The 20,860-nt window shown below is 41.1% G+C and overlaps 1 protein-coding gene across 1 annotated transcript; it reads right to left on the bottom strand.

The window, feature by feature from the left end:
- On the bottom strand, window positions 1–20,045 carry LOC121425057. The gene is made up of 2 exons (XM_041621012.1): window positions 17,512–20,045; window positions 1–640 (listed from the first exon to the last, which is right to left on the bottom strand). Exons 1-2 carry the CDS (start codon window positions 18,805–18,807, stop codon window positions 626–628), a joined length of 1,311 nt encoding a protein of 436 aa, XP_041476946.1. The 5' UTR covers window positions 18,808–20,045; the 3' UTR covers window positions 1–625.
- Between the last annotated feature and the right edge of the window lie 815 nt (window positions 20,046–20,860).

Genomic DNA, 20,860 nt, shown 5'->3' with positions numbered 1-20,860 from the left:
CTTGCCCCCACCTCGCGATCGAATTATACATACATTCAGAGTATAGTCTCAACTAATTTTACGTCGTTAGACGTGAATGTGTAGACCCAACCGCAACCCAAACAAAAAATAATTAAATACATATTCATCTCTTTCCCCTAATTCATCCCAACCTCATGTATTATGGGAATCATAAATATTCAAATGGCGGTTTTAGTGTGCACAGTGTAAAATACCATAATATTTTGATAGTATAGGGGACAAGGCGAAATAGGTAACATAATGACTTTTTCTCAGCTGAATAAGGATATTATAGTATACACGAAACAGACCTCAAGTCTTCTTTCTTCCTCTTTCCCTCCTTATCTTTTTCTTTTCTTTTCGGGTTTTCTCTACTTGCCCCCTGCTCCATGAAGCACCGCCCCAATGGAGATGGGGATCTCATCTCCAAGTCTCATCATAATATCATTTTAAGGGGGCCATGGGCACATGTCTTACTCGTATTTCCAGCCCTGATAGATGAATAAATCCTCGTTGAGCCTACGGTACTGCATGCCGCATGCCATTTTTGTCAAAAGGTTCAGAATTCCTTCTTTCCTTGCACCAGCCTTGTAAGAGGGTGAAGAGCGCCTCCAACGTCTCCATGTCACTCTAACGGGCCCTGTGTTGAAAAGAGATAGGAAGAAACAAGAGGGGAATAGAAGGATAGGAGAAAGGATAGGTTGAATGATAGGATAGATAGAAGAGGAAAAGCAGAAGAAGAAAAAGAAAAAAATTACTTAAATATTGTTTTTTAATGCAAAAAAAACATGTTATAAAAACATTAAGTTGATGGTCGATTGTTCAAATATATACAATTAACATTTAACGATTTTCCAATTCAGCCAGGCCCCCAATTATATATATATATTCTTCAAGATCTTGAAATTAATCATTTCGATCTATTTCCATCTCGAAAAAAAAACAAGACCACTGTAATGTCGCTCGCATGCACAAAAAAACTAGAATTTTGTCTTCGTGTTGATATAGGAAATAGTATGTGATAATGGTATATGCTGTTTGTAGAATGGTATACACATATTTCACGCCGAACCTGACTGTGTATACCTTATAATTACCACTACCATTTATCCTCTTTAAATCACAATGGACGATTTGGATGCAGAGGTTGAAAAGCATGCAAGGATTACATGGAAGGAGAGAGATGGAGAGAAAAGGGGCCAAATAGAGATGGAAATGGTGGGAGACAGAGGGAGGGGGAGAGATGATGATAATGATGTTTGAGAGAGAAATGAAAGCATTGGGAAAAGGGGGATAGTTGTAGTAAAAGCTAGAATATCGGAAGATTGAAATAGAGGAGAGGGAGAGAGGGGGGGGGGGGGCAGAGTAAAAAGCGAACGGATGTGTAATGAACAACAGCAAGCAAGAGAAAGTGATGCAGAGAGAGAGATGGCGAAAGAGGAAAAGCGCGGGCACACCATTAGTAGTCATGGCAACCACGCGGCCATGTGGACAGATGTTTTCTTCCATCGCGTGCGAGGCCCGTCCCCCAGGCGATGGGCAGCGATCAATGCGCCAGCCGGGCGAACAGAAGAAAAGGCTCTGAGCAGCAGCGAGCAAGCAGCAGGCAGCACAAAAACAGCCTATCTATACCTTGAATAATTAGGCGACCCGAACACTCCGCTGCTACAAAATTACGCCACGGCAAAGACCAATTCAACTGGAAATCTATCCATCTCCCTTCCTCTACACGCCCCAATCTTTGCTCATCACTCGCTCACGCATTGCATTATTGACAATATTCAGAGGGAGAACCTGTTCGACGGTTTAAATTAGCACAATACATCTGCGCTCCTCAGCTTCTTGGGTAATGAAAATGATGACAAGCACAAATGGGCAATATTGAATAATGGCGCGATTTGATGATATGACTCGCTGATGACAGAATAATGCCTGACCCCACACGGCCCGATGCTTACACAGAAAATGGTTAATGATTGTCAAAGAGTAAAGAGTTTAAAAGGATAGGCTCTTCAAAAAGAGGACAGTGATGGTGTTGATTGCGATATCAAAGATATAGCATCAACTAAGACAAAAACAAAATGGAGGTTGCGGTGATGTGACAATGATTATGAAGATGGTATTAAACCAATTGCTGCCAAAACTGTTGTTGATGTTGATGGTGGTGGTAGTGGTAGTGGTAATGATGAAGATGGTGATGATAATGATGATAATAATGACAAGAGTTGTGATGATCATGGTGATGATGATGATTATCATCATCCCCATCAGGCATCATCATGGTCATCGTCATCTTGATAAATGATGATGGTGGTCATTATGCTATTGACGATGGATAGGTCTACTGCTAAAGAATATGCTCATGTTGAGAATTATGATGAAGAAGTGACAATGGCGATGGTGGCGATTCTGATGCTGTTTCTGATAACAGGATACGGTACAGATGACGGAGATGATGATGATGATGATGATTGGAGATGTCACTAAGGCAATAATGATCTGCGAACCGTTTCAAACAAAACTTCCGATTATGGCAACTACCATTGTAAATGGCTCAGAAGCAGTGGCGTGCAGATAAGGGGGCCTGGGGCGCTACCCCCCCAAAAGCCAAGAATGACCAAGAATAAAAGAGAACTAGGGGGACAAGAGAAAGAGAGAAGGGTGAAATATGATATTATTTCATTATTTTTTTAATATCATGTAAAAATCTACAAAATTGGATTTAAAAAAAATAGTCGAAAATTTTGCTCGCTCGCTCACTTTTTTTTATATATAGATTTTGCCCGATACGCCATATCTAGGGCCCCCTCAAAATCTTTGGCTCATTACGCCACTGCTCATCACCTAATCAAACTCAAGGATTTCATGGCAGTTACTATATCAACTAAAAATCACCATGGATACCATAATGTCAAATCTTTACGAATCGCATCCGGACGAAAATGATGGTGGTGATGACAATGATGATGACAACAAGAACGGTGATACGTTATTTTATCGCCCACTGACATTGATCAGAATGGCGGCGGACATACTGGTGATGATGATAGTGAAAATGATAATGATGATAGTTATGATGTTAATGATGATGATGATGATAATGATGACGACGGCTAACAAATTCGTAATGATAATGAATATGAGAATGGGGATGATGAGGACAATGATTACGAAGGAGACGATGTCGGAGTGTGTCTTACCCGTTTTCAATTTCGTGTTTAGTAACAAAAGAAAGAGTTCAAGGATGAGTGAAGGAGGCTATCTATTTCCTGTGATCATGAGGGAGATGGATGGGGTTTGAAGTTGAGCAATAAAGATAGGCATGACGTTGAGAGATCGGGTAAGTAAATAATTTCGTTCATGATAAGAATAACCATCGTCCTGTAATCTCAAGATTGAGAGGGGAGGAGGAAATGCCGAAGGCTTGGGTATTCATGAGATATCATCATCATATTACATTTGGATTTTTAAGAAAAAAAGGAGAAAAAATATCTATCATTTTTACTCTTCACAAAGACCGTGGACCGTATCATACCCTTTTTTTCGGCAGCTAGACTTTGGTGTTTGCTCACTTTCAAGGAGAATGTGACATTGATGGCAATGCAGATCTCCATTTCACAATTTTGACATTATCATGATTATATTGTCGGTAATGTATCATTCGTAAACCAAGGGTACTGGAAGGGGCGGGGTGCGAGCAAAGACTTTATAATAGAGATCTACATTGCCATCAATGTCACATTCTCCTTGAAAGTGAGCAAACACCAAAGTCTAGCTGACGGAAAAAAAGGAATATCAACACATGTACACTTCAATCGACAAGTGCGAAATGAACTAGCAAGGCCAAGATGCGGGGATTAACGGGCCGAAGTTCAACCAATAAACAAATGTGTCCCAAAAGGGTTTCAACCATGGTGGAGCTGAAGAGAAAATTGAAAATGAACTGCCAAGTGTCTGCCACCTGCGTTGTCTCGTATGTCAGGATGATCGGCAGTGGGTCAAGGCTCACAATGTGGTGAGGTCAATTTCATCTCATTAGTCATCCAACATGCCCGTTGCATGACTTTCACTTGTGGACCCTGTAGCACATGGGTTTGTAATCAATCGTAAGTGGCAATGATCGAACGAGAACATTGCTAGTCACACTGACCACCGACCCAAGGAAACTATTTCATCAAGATTGCAACTGATCGAAAACTAATATATACATGTAGTAGTACATACGACACTCTGCTTCTATACCTGAAGGGTTCTTCGTCTTGACTGGAATGAGAACTCTTGCAGTTATAAACATGATAAATGACCTGTAATAGGCATGATAGTTGATTCTGCTGATTAATTTCTCACAATACCTCTGTCTCGTGATCCATTAAATGAAAACTGGATGGGCAGGAAAATCGTGTTTCGGAAAAGACATGCTAAATTTATTAATAGAAAGGCAAGTCCTTGCAAGCCATATTCAAAGTCAACACGGCCGTGGTGTATAATGAGCCAAAGATTCCGCCGAAGGCACCAAGCATGGCGGATAGAGCAATTTTTTTTAAGTTGCAAGCGAGCGTAGCGAGTAACCACACATTTTGACCTTTTTCAATTTGAAACCTAATTTTGTGATAGATTTGATGATTATGTTAGAAAATAATATTTTTCAAAAATATGTTTTCTCCTTTTCCCTTTCCCCTTTTCTTCTCTTGATCGTGAAATTTTCGGGAGACCAAGCATGGCCCCAACTCCCCATTTAAATAATAATAATTCTTACTTCAGCTCTTATGAACTGCTCTCCCCTGCAACATTACCCTTCTTCATCCTAAATAGTGTCTTATGAAAAGGTAGGAGGTCCCATTTTAAAGTATCTGGTATGACCGAAGAACTCCCTGGTATGACTCGACCAGGAAGCAAACCCATAACATCCTGCTCAAGAGGCGAACGCTCTACCACTGAACCACCAGTGTAGCAGGGTCTTCCTTTATTTAGTCAATTTGTCGGCATAACCATGATCATCTTTCTTGACAGAGTAATAAACGACAAGACCATCAGAGGAATATGTCTTAACTTTCTTTGTAACAGACCATGAGCAGACGATTGACATGTGAGTTATCGATGACCTATAGTGTCGACTGCTAATTGGTCTCAATCTCTGGGTGGTCAACTACACGTTCGGAACTTTTTTACGAGTGACAATAATGGTTGCACTTGACTGCTAGGTACGTCTCGGGAGGGGAGCCGAGTTAGTCTCTCGAATAAAACTTCAAAGCAAGGCGACTTCCTTTGTCAAGAGGTTCATACTGCCTTGACAACACCATTGACTCTCCATAACCAAACTCGTGATTATTACTTAATAAAAAAATAATAGGCACATAATTATGCAGTAGCGTACCTATGATTTTCCACAGGGGGGGGGGGGCAAAACCGTCCACCAAAAAAATTGACAAAAAAAAGTCTTCAATTAAAAATAAAGGATTTCGTACCAGACAAAAAATTGACAAGCAAAAAAAGGGGGTTTTCAAGCTCGACAGGGGGGATACGTCCTTTGCATGGGTTGTGACTCGTCAGGGGGAGCAGACTGCCCCCCCCCCCAGGTACGCTAGTGCATATATGTGTCATCATGCACGATTCTACAAACATGCTCGAGCCTTGATTCCAATAGTACTGATTTGATTAATAGTGAGACAAAGATTGCCAAATATTCCAAATATCTGGTCTCGGCATCACCCATCCCCATTCAGCCCTCACTAAAAATATGATCGCGAAGGTAAGATCAAGAAAACAATGGATGCAATATTAGAATAAAGAATGAATGAGAATAAATCAATAAGATAACAGAATTACTATCAAACAAACCACTGAACATATAAACCCGAATTTACCCGATCCATATATAGACAAATCTTCTCTGCTGACATAGAGAAATTCCGAAACAATACCGAACAAAACAACCCGAGGTTCTCAATCTAGATTCGAGAAACCACCGCACCGACTCTCGAAGCGTCATGGCGCCATGGTTACTAATTGCTCTTGTTCCAACCGAAGACCCCGCAAATTATGACCTTATCAGGTCAAGAAACTGGCACCCGCTCCTAAAAGAGAGAAAGAAATACAGGGAGAGAGAGAGAATTTGAGAAAGTGCGGCCGTGACCTGAAATGACCTGGGTACAGAGATAGGAGGAGCTCAGACGACAAGAGGGCTTGGTCCTGGAAAGATTTGACGAGTCCCAAAGGAACCATACCTCTGACACATTCCTAAAAACTTGGTCACGATCAGAGAAGGAGATGAGGGGGGGGGGGTCATCCGTAGTCTCTTGGTCCACACTCAAGAGTTTGGTTTGTGAAGAAGACAGTTTCACGGCATTTTCCATTTTATCATCGTTTGATGGATGAATGAATTTTCTTAGATTGATGCCAATACGATCCAGAGGTAATGAGATATCATGAGGCAACATTTTTACCCTTTAAATCAAGGAAAATCAATGAAAACAAATATCGCGATTCGTTTGACGATATTTAAAAATTCAATGGGAGTGGAATATCCTTCTGTTTATATTCAGTTCGGGAGGATTATTTTCTGGATCTTTTCTTGATTATTTAAATATCAGTTTTGTTTTGTTTTCTATCAATGTCAAATGAATAACAACATAATTTGAGAGTTTTTTATCAACATTTCACCAACAAGCTGTCAAATGTGACAATTTTTTGGTTGACTGAGACCGAAACACATGCGACTGTCTGTTGGATAAAACAAACTTTGGAGGGTAATACATCTGACAAGTCAATGTATTTGACACTCTTCACGATCCGAAATGCCTTTTACATCCATTGCAAACCAACGGCATCGTGTACAGAGTTAATGCCTTACAATATTTATTAATGCATGTCAAATTACCTTGCATGGGTTTAGCAGTGCATCTGTTTTAGGCATAAATTCATGCCAGGTACCCATTTACCTCACCTGGGTCGAGTGCGGCACGACGTGAATACATTTCTGATGAAGGAAATAGCGACATGACTTGGATTCGAACCCGCGACCTCTGATTTAAAGGTGATAGTCCGAACCGAGACCACGAAGCTTCCAAACACAGTATTTGGCAATCTACAGAACTGGCATATGTGTCATATTCAAGATTATGCAAAAGGCCCGACACCTTTCGTCATCCCATGACCCTGCCATGCTAGGCCGCCCCCAAGCATACGTCTTGGTCAGGACCATGTGGGTTGATGGAGGCCTAGAAAAAAAACTGAAATCAATAACATCGGTCGGAGTCCGGATAAGCTCAAGGAAAAACCAGCTTTCATTATTTGAGCCCCAAGCGGAGCATGAGTAAGAAAACACTTGTCGGTTATCACAAAACACTTCAGAAATTGGGTATGGTATGGTATAGTGGGGAAGCATTGCGGGGCTTGAAGGGCCATTACGACCCCTCTCCCAATTGGAGAGGAGGGAACATCTACATACTCGTACAACTATCACCATGGAGATAGAAATTTATGTTGGTATCTTCATGCTATCACATTGGCCTACTTTACTAAAGTTTAGCCACGCCACAATAGCAAAAATAAATCATATAATGAATAGAAAACGGTCAAAAGATGTAAAAAAAAATAGGTATGAATTTCCTTCCGTACCCTACCCCCTTGACGGTAGTCAGTTGTATTCCAACACAAGGAAGAAATTTCTTGAACCTGCTAACCACAATGCTTAGGTGTGAGCATGAATGGCGGTAATAGGAGCAACTTCTCTGTTGCAAGCAACATTGCTTTAAAAACATATTTAGCCTAAATTGCAAAATATGTATTAGACCATGGAGCTATAAGACCGTTGGACTTTTGCAAAGGCAAAACTTTTAGAAATTAGAGGGCAATTATCTTTGTTAGCATAGTTACTAAAAAATGGCGGGGAATATATATCAACCCCGCCCCCTCCCCCTTTAGTAGAGCAGAGTTTGACATTGGACCTTTGTTGTAGGTCCATGATAAAGGGAAGGGCTGCATCATCAAGACAATTAGAGTAATTAAACACATTAGACAACAACAACCCCGCCCAGACATTATTATGACGTCATATACAAATAATTCACATGGTTAGCATCCATGTTGTATGGATCTGTCAACAGTGACTCCCCTCTGGTTTGCGCGCCAAATACCCTTGCAGACGACATATATGTATTTGTAAATGTCTTGGCTAATGTGCGTTGGCAAAGGAGAGGGGAAACCTAAAGAAAAGTGGTTCCTTCCCCCTCAAGCAGCTGTGCACTACTTGACAGAGCCGGGTTTCCGGCGAGGTTTGTCATGAGCATGCCGCTCACCAGGGTTCATGAGGTCTCTTTGGGCTGGTGTGATTGATTCTTGAGAAGCACAAGTGGGGACTGTCTGCTGAATCCCCCTTGGCCATCCTCAAGAAGGAGAGGTGAGGTAGATAGGGGAGGGAGAGTGGGTGATGAAGAAGAATGATGCATGGATGTGTTTACGAATAGATGATTTTACAATCAACCAAGAACATGAAGAAGGCGATTAGTCACCGATTCTTTTTAACTCTAACCTGACCAATATGATTTCAACATTTTTCTCAAGTCATTTTGTAAACTGGGCTCAACTTGTCACTGCTCACCTACTTCCATTTTACCAGTCCATTATAATTAACCGAGTTTCCGACGGGGTTTGAAAATCCTGATTTGCAATGGCGTGAACAAAAACTGGGGGGCAGAACATGGCGTACGGGGGGGGCTTTAATAAATAGCTGGGAAACAAGCGAGCACAAAATCCCTATTTAAATGAAAATTCATCTTCTTGAAAATGTTTACCATATATCCACGACAATCATTTCATGATTTTCACATTTAACCCTCTTCCTATATATTTTTCCTTTATTTGTGTCTCCTTTTCATTTTTTTTTCTCTGCTTGGACCCTTTCGGGGGCGTCCTCCCCCCCATTCTTTGCCTTGACCAGAAATCGAATCCATGACTTCGACTGCAGCGTGTGGACTGCGGAGAGTAGAACAGAAAATGGAGAATCATAGCAAGGTACTATATAGAGGTAAATATACCAGGCCCTCATATATTCGATAGGTTGTTGAACCCTTGTTCATGTTATGTTGACTACACGCACTTTGTTTAAACTCATTTTAACAAACGATTTCCATGAACATTTCAATTTTCAGTTTGTTTCACTTTGCCACATTCATTGAAATCATGACAACATCATTCCCTTTTCAAACCACATGACATTTTAGGAGGAAAGCTCCGATCATCCCTGGGTCTTGGGGTTTACCGCGAAGATGACGGTCATGATTATCCAGCAAAGAGACCCCCCACACACACACATCCTTCTATTTATCATTTTATCTCATTTTTTGGGTTCCCTTTTCCCCTTCAATGTCGGTATGTTAGCAAGGACAATTGCTCTTCGAGGCATTCCCTTCGTCTTTTCGTCTATATACCTCATCAAGATTACGCCCTTATAGGGGCGGATCCAGGATATTTCAAAAGGGCGCGTTTTTTATATATATATATATTTTTTTTTAGGAAAATGGGTCTTATTTTTTGAATGATGATCATTAACATATGTCAAGAACAATCTATTTGACGGGCAAAAAAGTAGGGTCTCCACTTGCGTATGCACGACATTTTCAATAAAGGGATACTCCAGGCTGAAGATATTTTTATGTAAATAAATAAAGTACAATTCACACTGCAAAATGCTGAAAATGTCAAAAAATCGGATAACAAACAACGAATATACTGTATCATAAAATTTGCATTATTCCGGTGAAACAGTTCCAGCATCGCCTTCATGAATATCAATTTTAATAGGTGGGTAGCTGATGTCATATCTTCACTTGTTCTTTTGTATTTTATGATATGAAATTAGTTTTTTTTTTAATTGTTACACCAAGAATCGAAACTGGACTGACAGCTGATTAAGCGCATTAGTTATTTATTGCTACAACTTATTTAATCATAACGGAGATAATAATTAACACAGGTAAAAAAAAATCATGAAATAATAATAATATAAATAAATGTTACATTTATATAGCGCATACATTAACATTTCAATGCGCTTTACAATAACAAATTAATATACATGTATCTAGTACTTTACAAAAATCTAAGTTTAACATAAAGAAATAACATAAGAAAAAGGAAAGTGGGGATGTGACATCATCAGCCCGCCTGATGAATATTCATGATGACATGCATATTATACTGTTTTCACTAAAATACTGCTAAACTTTAAAATTCAATAAATTTGTAATTTGTTATCCGATGTTTATGAACTTTTCAGCAATTTGCGCTGTGAATTTAACTCCATTAATTTTGTTTAGATATAAATATCTTCAGCCCGGAGCATCCCTTTAAGAAAAAAAATCATGGCTCTCAAAGGTGGGGAGGGGGTACGGGCCGGGTGGGCCCCCACCTGTATTGACCAATGCGCCATTATTATGCAATAGTCATATACCAATTACAAAACTGACACCAAACCAAAGAGAGCACTTACGTTACTTCGGATGGCAAACCATCGTTCGGTTTGGAGTTGGGTTGATATGTGTGACCAGGGAAGTGTTACACATCCCTGGTGTGACTGTATCGTTTCTCAGGCTAATCCTCGATCAGGGAGAGGAGGTCAGTGACATCGCTGGGATAGGATTTCACGATTAACTCAAGGCACTTTTTCGTACCCATCACATCAATCATTATGAGGAATTTCGGAGGAAAAAAAAATCACGAGATGATTTCATTGTCTCAAGAAGAAACATCTTTCTTGAAAACTGAGACAATAACCACCGCCCCCCCCCCCCCCCGATCATGCTATGAGTTGGCTACGGATGTAGAGAAGTCATTACGTAAACAGAAGCATAGTAAATCCCTTCAAATATTTTTTTTTCTTTTATTTTTTTCATTTGTTCTTGTTGATACTGTAAACGTCCTTCTTCAAGAACGAATGGGACTATTACACCCCCCCCCCCAGAAAGACAAAGTTCCGGAAGAAAATTCTGCACGTATTTTACAGGTATAGCCTATATCAACTACCCTCAAACACAACAGCAAGTCAGCCTATTCACAGATTTTTGTAAAACTGTGTTTTTGTTGTTGTTGTTGTGGGAGATGCCGTGCCGGAAGGGCAAAGGCACCTGACTTAAAAGTCCGGGGTTCGATCCTCGGCCACGGTACCTGCTATACCTGTGCCCTTGAGCGATGCATTTTAATCAAAAGTGCACTTTTATTCCACATTCAAATGAAATTAATGAAACTGCTAAACGCAGTATGTGTGCACTTAAAAAATATCTTTCTGATCAACGTTTTTAATCATTAATAATCACAATTTGTTGGTCCTTACACAGAGATACTGAATTTATTTTTACATTGATTCTACCACTGCAGGCCTCCATTATCTTGGGAGGCAGAATCTCCAATAGAAAATCGGGTCCATTTTCATCGATTTCCTCCTCAAATACGAAAATACATAATCTAGGCCTAAACTTACTATTTGAGAAAGTGTGTAGGACTAATTTTATGGATGGAAAAAAATCTCTCTTGTAATTTGGTTAGAGGTTACATAATCACTTACAGTCATTTTCAATATTTTTATATATATATATATATATATATATATATATATATATATATATTAACAACCAAGTTGCACATTGATTCTAACTAGAGAGGTGATATTTTAGCGGGACATCATAATACATGTAGGCCTATATTACCATTTTACATACTGCTCATTTCGTTTATGTACTAAGTATGTGCCCCAGCCTTAAAAGCACGCCATGCATATGTAATGGCGGCAATATTTCTATGTGCTACAACATTTGGTTCGATTATGCGTTTTCATTTAGCGGGGTACGCGAGGCGGCAGCCGCGGATTGGCGATTTGGAGAAAATTGCATTTCGACTCGTAGAACACCTGTGCACGAAAATTGCCTTTGGCCCGCGCAGTTTAAATGTGGGTTTCGCGTTGCAAAGATGGAGAATCGTGTGCACCAAACGTTCTTCCAATGAAACTAGCCCTACAGAATGGGTGTGGTCGTTTCATGTAGGCCACATGAATGGAATCTTGCAGAGACCTGAATAAACTAATCAAAGACAAACAGACATTCTTGCAAAATGTATTGAAAGCTCTTGATATAGTTGTATTATAATCGATTTTGGTCGTTATAATTCATGAAACATAAATCAGTTTTAACATACAAAGGAGTGTCTGATTGGCAACATGATGTCATCACTAGTAAATGAAAGCTTGAAATCTGATCTCCGGTATATGATGGGGATCAATTCATTATACATGGAAATATCATCGTTTCTAAAACACGTCATAATAAACAAAATAATTTGATAAGTATACGCATCGGGCAACTTGTACATCGACTGGCAACTTGCATTTATGGTTGCCAGAGCTTATAGAATGGTTCAAATTCAATGTTTCTGATCATGCTGATGCCAGTGAGTGGTAGGCACCTTCTCGCTTCATCATTAAAATATGATATAAAGGTTTGCATAATTCAAGTCCGGCCATTTCCATCCTGTAGCCCCAAGTCATTACTCTAGCAATTGCATATCGTCTCAATAATCCTAAGGGTAAATTCACTTAATGTTCAATTTAAATAATAAAAAAAATTCTCAATTTTTCCAGCAATGAAGAGAAGAGCAAGACTGAAGAAATATAGCGGACCACATCGCGAGTGAATAGTCTGGAGATCACAGCGTCGGCCTATACAATTTCCTGTTTGCTCTTTTCGTTTCCGATATTTTTTTGAAAGCCATTCAAAGCATCCGAGATACATAGTCTCCAAATTTAGACCATGATAATGGCCGATTTGTTGGACCCCTTCAAAGTCATGATGACATTTTTTAGAAGGCGGCAATCAGTGGCACAATGAACCAAAAATGAGCGGGCATAACTTGCCATATGGAGCAAAAATCCCAAAGAGTTGCAAGCGAGCGTAAACATACCTCTGCAAAAATAAAATGTAATTTTGTGATAGATTTTGACATTCCCCCATTTTCATTTCCTTCCTCTTTTTTCCTTAGACGAGGATGATTCGGGAGGGGGGGGGGGGGTTCCAGTGTCCACACAGCCCCCATCTATCATAGGCCAGTATAGAGGTAACAGTTTAGAAGTTCATTATAAAATTGGTCCTTACACTTTCAATTCAATTCCATTCGCATTTATTTCATTCTCGAGTTAAAAAAAAGTACATGATGCAAAACTTAATAAATTATATTATAGTGGAATTTAAGAAATTATTGTGTTAGAATGCCGACTCGTGGGTCCAGTCCAATGACTTGATTGATCAAATAGCACACGCTGTAACTATGGGGACTGTTCATGAACACACCAACAGCGTGTATTTTTTCAAATAAAATTAATAACTATAATAATTTCGACCCAAAATAAAGAAGATTTTGGTCATGTTGCTAACGCATTTGTGAAAATGTCATATGCTCCTCCAAGGTTATCTTACGCGCCATACGGGGGGGGGGGGGGTACGCCACTGGCCAAACTTTTTTTTACGAGCAAGTATACAGGACCTTTTGCTCTAAGAAAAAAGAAGGTTTTACCAGTCGTATTTTGGAGACAACCTCTCATCATTATCATGCGATATCTCTTTCACTTCAATGGATTTTTTGATGAAAAATGACTCTAGAGATCGATGTATAGTAATGGTGAAATATGCTGTGTTTCTACGCAAATCTTCGGGTTGATCTATTCCCGGGATCTATTAAATCAATGTTGTACACAACAATGTGCTGCTCACTGCGAGGGAGAGTGTATAGCGTGCGGGTTTTGCTGCCTAACAAAATAAATAAGTTTCGAACCCGCAACCTTGGTTATGTAAGTGCAAGGATTATATCCCACTGAGCCAAAATGTACCCTGACGAGATGCTCGAGTCGTTGCAAATTATCTCATACAGAAGCTTTATGCTATGTTTATGAACATTCATGGTGTGGGGGGGGAAGGGGGCAAGCTGACCTCGTCTGTTAACTGTCTCTCACGCAGAGCAGCAGACTGCATACTATTATTCAGAAGCCAGTTGTGCGAGCCAACATGTCAGTAACCGCGCAGATTCATTCAGCTCATTATTTTTCGTAATGTCTTTTTTAACAATTCATGTCCGACCGCAAGTCCAACAGACATACAGGGCCCCGTATGGCAGTGCCTTAAAATCAATCATAAAACGGCAAGGACCAATGGTCACCATTGTTACATTGCACAACGTTAAATAAGGATACTATGGGCCAATCAAAATCGTTGTTTATAAGTTAAAAATTGAATCGCACAAATCTTTGTATCATGAGACCCGTGACAATAAATACATTTCTCGTAACGATGTGCAAACTTATCAAACAGGTCCCGACCCTTTCACGATCTATATTTCTCAGACTCCCCCCCCCCTAAAAAAAAAAGAAATTCCCCTCCCCCTTTCTATCTATTACCTGAGTTCTTCTCCTCCCGATCTCTACCCCCGAGCATCAAGATGCCTCAATTATTGGAACCAATTCGATCCCAGCTGCTCTCAGAAAATTTCGATTGAAATCATGATAATTTGCGCATCGGCAGGAATGACCTTTAGAACAGTAAACGCAATCAATCGAGATTATCATATCATGTACGATAAGACTATAGGGATTGGGGATTATATTACCAAACATATCTGCTACACGGGCGTCGGGCCTACAGATTTGGGCATGGGGCCGTTGCCCCCCCCCCCCTCAAAAAAAGTTCCAAGACCGAGAGAAAATTCAAACGAAATAAAGGAAATAATCACAGGAGGTGATAAAACAACTTCCTTGCATGTATCTTCAGTTCCAATCAGATAAAATAGAATTTCAGTTTGAAAAAAGGGTCAAATTTTGCTCGATCGCTTCGCTTGGATTTATCATTTTCAAAAGATGAAAGTAGATCTTCTAGTGTCACCACGCCTGCACCTTTCATCATTACGTTCAAAGTAAAAAAAAAATAAAGTCTGACATAGACCTTTCATATCTCATACACAACTTGCGCCTTGATCTTTGACTTGACTAGTCTTGAAATAGCTGAAGCAATGTGATGTGACTTTGGTTATTTGGTATATAGTAATCACTAACGAGAAGTTGAATTCGACGACGCCGACACTGACGAGGAGTATTATTGATGGCTCCTGTAATTCTGCAAACATGACCGCCATCATATACAACGAATAAAGGAAAAACTAAGAAAAATCTGAATCAAATGCCATCCCACACCAACATGACTCGTTGAAGTTGGTACCCGACAAATCAAGATAATTCCTCTGATAACCTTCACAGGAATTCTGTCCAATATTCAAACAATGTTCACCTAAGAATTGTGGCTGTATATGCCTACTGTATAGACGGCGTCAAGGGGCTATCTATTATTTTAGAAAGAAGGGGGAGGAGGAGTCTCTTCACGGGACTCGAGAGTTGTCAAGAGCGACGAGAAACTCGACGACGGGATGAGCGGTGACCAAGGCAAACAGCTGTGAAGTGGGCATGGACGGGAGTGAAGAGAAAAGAGCAAACGGAGACAGAGAATGAGCGGGAGGGGATGGAATGAGAGAATGGAGAAAGAAAGAGGAATGGATAGGGGGGTAAGCAAGCGCGTAGAGGATGAGGAAAGGAGATGGAAACGGGAGCGATGAGGAAGATGACAGGAGAGGGGAGGATTGTCTGAAAATCTCTAAATTACCCTTAACACATTTCTATCCCTCAAATCTATACCCTTTATGCCATCAGACAAACGATGGGAAAACAAAGGAAGGGAACACGAGAGTATATAAACATGAATTCCATTCAATACGTACTAACTTTTCCTCCACTGGCATTTACATTGAAAATGAACAGAAAATTGAATTGGTATTAACGGGTCAATATGCATGAATAAAGCAGGAGACTATGGCTTGGTATATCAGGGAGGGGGTAACCAATCTAGGACCAATACCCCCCCCCCTGGATGGTAACCGATTACGAGTACATCAATTATAATGCCAGAGACCTAGAATCTTTCTCATCACTTGTCTATCGTATTTTGAAATAAAGTCTAAATACATGTATCGCGATTGAAGTATGGAAAACAGTGAGAACGGAGATGAGAAATAATAGATATTGGGAAGCAGGCATGAGAGTAGACAGTAATTTTTCAGAAAAACCACAGGAAACCTGAGCTGAATTCATGCATGAAACTAGAATTTGGATGAATAGTCGTTGACTATTAAGGAGGATCTCAAGTGCAGAAGCACATGTGCTAAAATGTGTGTGTGGTTTTAATAATCGAGAAAGAAGAAAAAAGGTGGAGGGACGCATTCATTACGTTCATGTGATTCTCAATTGTGCTATACAGTCACATCAACATAACCGACTCCGGACCGACTGAAGGTATTACATTGAAAGTGATGTAAAACATTTTTGATCGGTCTGGATTCGGTACCTTGGTGTGACGAAACCGACTCCTGACCGATCAAATCTATTTATTTTCGATGTAATACCATCGCTCGGTTCGGTTTCTTTGGTGTGAAAAAACCGACTCCTGACCGATCAAACCTATTACATCATGTTCAATGGCATACCATCGTTCGGTTTGGACTCGGTTTCTTTGGTGTGACGAAACCGACTCCTGACCGATCAAATCTATTACATCATTTTCAATGGCATACCATAGGTCGGTTTGGAGTCGGTTTCATTAGTGTGACTGTCACTATATCAATCCTTACACTTGCTAGTTCGCTTTGCCATACTGCAACCGTTACCCCATTTAGGCGTTTCGTAATAATGGAGCTATATAGCTTTAATGGGTTGGCGATTGCGCTCCTGATATAGCATTTTATAGGTCTACATTTCGATTTTCTAATCTCTTAACTCAAGGACCTTAGTGAAAAAATTGCCACAACAATCTGCCCGCGCTCACAAGACATTTTTCACGAAAATTTCATCCAAATTTCAGACCTAAGAGATTGGCAATGGGCAAAGGTTCTCATCACGCATAGATTGATTAGTGTTCGTTGATATAAAAATGTTTTTCTTTTGTTATATAAACGAAGATGAAGAGTTTGAATGCATCCCATCCATGACGATTTACATTGAGGTTATTATGTTTCCTTTGCAGAGGAGCATGACCGTGGAGTCAAACGTATAATCATATCAAAAGAATGGAATAATCTCACATTCACAACAAACAAAATCTCCCAATGCAATGACTTGACGTTTCAATTGAATTTTAGAGTTAGATAAGAGCTATTAAGTGTGAACTATATTATAGATCGTTTCCAAGTCCCGTAAGAAATTAATTCTATTGCCAATATGAGCTAATTTCAACATTGAAAATAAATGTTCATTGATTTGGCTCAAATGGCAGAAAATTCTCAGCAGGCATGGTCTTACATAGAAAGATAAAAGGTAAAAAAAAAGTCCAAGACAGGGGACGGTAGGGAGATGGGGAGAGAGTGGGGAAGGGGAGGGGATGGGAAAATGGGGAGGAGAAAATTGAGGGGGGTATATTATATTTCCAGTGATCTTACCTTCCGCCTCTTCGATCTTCCCTCCGCTTGTAAGGTTTCGGTGCAGAGATCGACGCAGTCCTCAAAGCTCATCTGCTGTTCATCCTCGGGGCTGTAATCGAGGTCGGCAAGCTTGGCCAGAGCGAGGATGTAGCTGCAAGCGATCCTGAGTATGGCTAACTTCGACAGTTTCTGGTTGTGCGAGTACGAAGGCACTGCCCGACGAAGACCCTCGAAGGCGGCGCTGATCGTGTGGACTCGATTACGCTCTCGGGCGTTGGCGACGATCCTCCGCGAACGACTCAAGTTCTTATACGACCTCCCAGGTTTGTTTGTCGACTTCGACGATTGTGACGTCGACGATGAGGACGACGTGGATGTCGATGGAGATGTTTTTCCGTTTGTTTCTTTGTGGTCACCGCACGCGATGTCCTGAGAATTGCACTCTTGTGAGTCGAGAATAACTTTGTGTTGGTGGGCAATCGCGAATGGCAGAGGCGTGGGGTATTCCTGGTGGGGATTGATAGCATGGGAATGTGATTCGTGGTAATCGTCGTCGAAATCGTGTCTGTACTTCAATCGGTAATCTCTCTCGAGACCGACAAGTCCTTCTGCCTGTAAATCATGAGCAAATGTTCGAAAAACATGAGCGTTATTCTGGGAAATTTGCGAGTGCGTGGATGCGTTTGCAGAATCTGACTCATTTCGTCTTCCTAGGTCACGTTGTGTTCCTTTAGGTTTGGTTGGCCTAACAACCGAAGGTATTGCAAGGACAACACGATTATGATCACGCTTTTTACTGCTCATGCTAAGATCCTGAGGTTGGCAGTCGTCGCCGTTGTCGACTTCTGTCTGTAAAACATCCCTTCGATCTCCGATACGAACGCGTGATTGATCATGCACTAATGATCCTTCCAATCGTTCCGAACTCGTAGGTGTTCCAGGATTGGGCGACAGTGCGTTGGTCCGGACTTTGAGAAAGACATCGTCGTCAAAATTATCTTCCGGATCTTTTTCGTTACTATCACTATCATCCTGATCTATGATCTCAGATTTGATCTCAACAACTTCCATTTTGTCTATCTCACTGCCGACGCGACGGGGATCGCTTTGCTTTCGACGACTTCTCCTGCTCTTCGAAGCAGCCCCACTCGACGACCCCGCCCCTTTGCTGGGTCTCGCTGTCGTCGCACCTGTACTGGTCGCCCCACTGGAAGAGACGGTCCTGTCACATTCTGATTCATCCTTCTCAGAACATTCTTGTTTAGTCGCTTCTTGATCCATGTCGCAGTCATTTTCGCCTTCGCTCTGCGCCATGTCTACCAACCCTCAGCTTCAATCACACGAATACAGCTCGGCGAGTTCCGCATTCTTGAGATTGTGAGCCCACCTGGTCAAACTGCTAATTGCATGTAACAACGTCCGGAGACTCGGGTATTAAACCTACTCGGATTATGCACACAGAATAGTCTTCATTGTGACTTGTGTAGGCAAAAGAAGGGGTCTCGAAGCCAAATCACAGCACATCGCAAGCTGGGCGACTTGCATTGCGTTGTTATCACCTTTACAATGAGTAAACTGATCGTTGTAAGAAAGCTGAACAAATAACACTCGAGCGAAGCTGGCTTTAGATAAAGCTGGACAGTCAACGGGAGAATAAAAGCAAGACGATGTCTCAAACACGCACGCAAATCAACACTCAGAAATAAGGCTAACCCCCTTTGCCTCCCTCTCTTTTATTCCGTCTCTCCCTCTCTCTCTCTCTCTCTCTGCCCAGATGTTCCGTGTCAGTGGCTTGCTTGTTGCATGCAAATCACGCATAATATAGACGAGGGTAATCAATACACCCGATTGTTATCACTCACAGTCGCGGTGGAGCTCAGCTGGGTCCGAAGTCTTCCTGCACCCTTCTCCCGACCCAGTCGGGGTTCTTGGCCGCACCCAGGAGGGTTCTTGCCAGAGGTTCCTCCAAAGAGGCCAGTGGTACCATCACACTAGAATCATCACTCCGCCTTGGCACAGTGAAAGTTCATCCTTGGCGATTTTGAATTCATCACTTAAGATCAACGCCAGCAGTCATCTGCGATGATTAACTCCGTGCCTTTTTCCCCCAAATAAATCTATTCTTTCATGAATCCTCTTTCTCAAAACAATCGCCAAAAATAATTATTTGTTTTTAAATCGTTGTCGAAGTCTCACGGTTCAAGTGGTTCGAAGTCTGATTATTCAGTGATTAAATTCCACTGATATTGGTTTGAAATCTCGATCCGCCCGTCCCTATCAAGAGTCACTGGTATCTTATAGGCCTACATCAAAATCAATTATTCATCCATGGCAGTAAAAGCAATTCAAATTCTTAAGAAATATCGAAAACAATGATGATGAGGAGCCAACCACGTCATCCTAGCCGTCGATGAGCAAGCGAAATGATCACTGATTATGAATACTCGAGTCCCCCGGCTTTTGATGAGAGGTCACCACAGCCATGCAGAGCCTGAGTTGACGCCAGATGTCAACTGATCCAGACCACATACATGTGGGAGACCAGAAAGGAGATGAGAGAACGAGGAGCTGATGCAGGAGTAATTCCTCCGTGGGGAAAGGGAAATTCGTGCATGGTGGAGGAAAACAAGAAAAGAGTGAGAACGAGAGAGAGGGGGGAGGGGAGAGAGGCGGGGGCGTGGAAGCCAAGAGGTGATATTGATTTTTGATAACCAACTGGCTGACTCCCGTATCATATCATCACCCCTAGTTAATCTTGTGCTCTGCAATCGCTGTCCATTACCGGCTTAGTACATTGAGATAACAACGAAATCACTTTATACCCAAGAGTTATCACGAGCTCTTATCAGCAACCTTTACCAGCTGTGCACCGAGCGTGTATACTTCCAACACTGGTAATTGCTTCCCCCGTTATGTGTATGATTATCTCCACTCCCATTCTCAGTTTCTTTTTTAAAATCAGAGGATATACGGCAGATACAACGGTGCGAGTATATGTAATGCTCAATATCATTCTACTTTCAAACCCAAGTCGGATATTTAGCAGGCTTCACTAATCAAGCTGATTAGTTTTAATGACGGTCCTTGAAACCAGGCCCCGCCAGACACCCTTGTTTCCTGATGATATATTTCCCCCTTTAATTTAAAATATAGAATGCGAAAGGGGAAAATAGTTAAATAAATTCGTGATTATAAGGCTAGTAAAGCAAGTTGATTTGAACCATTGTCCGGAAAACTGCTCTTAAATCCATTCTTAGCCATGTATCAATCCCTGATCTGACAGACGAGTCGCCAGATGACGAGGAGGTCGGGGTGATGATGACCTGCGATGCAACGAGTCTGACTGAAGAGACTAGCGCGGATTCTA

This window comes from Lytechinus variegatus, chromosome 12 (assembly GCF_018143015.1).
Source record: "Lytechinus variegatus isolate NC3 chromosome 12, Lvar_3.0, whole genome shotgun sequence".
Taxonomy (NCBI): domain Eukaryota; kingdom Metazoa; phylum Echinodermata; class Echinoidea; order Temnopleuroida; family Toxopneustidae; genus Lytechinus; species Lytechinus variegatus.
Note: the sequence above shows the minus strand (reverse complement) of the source record. Positions and strands in the feature narration are given on the sequence as shown.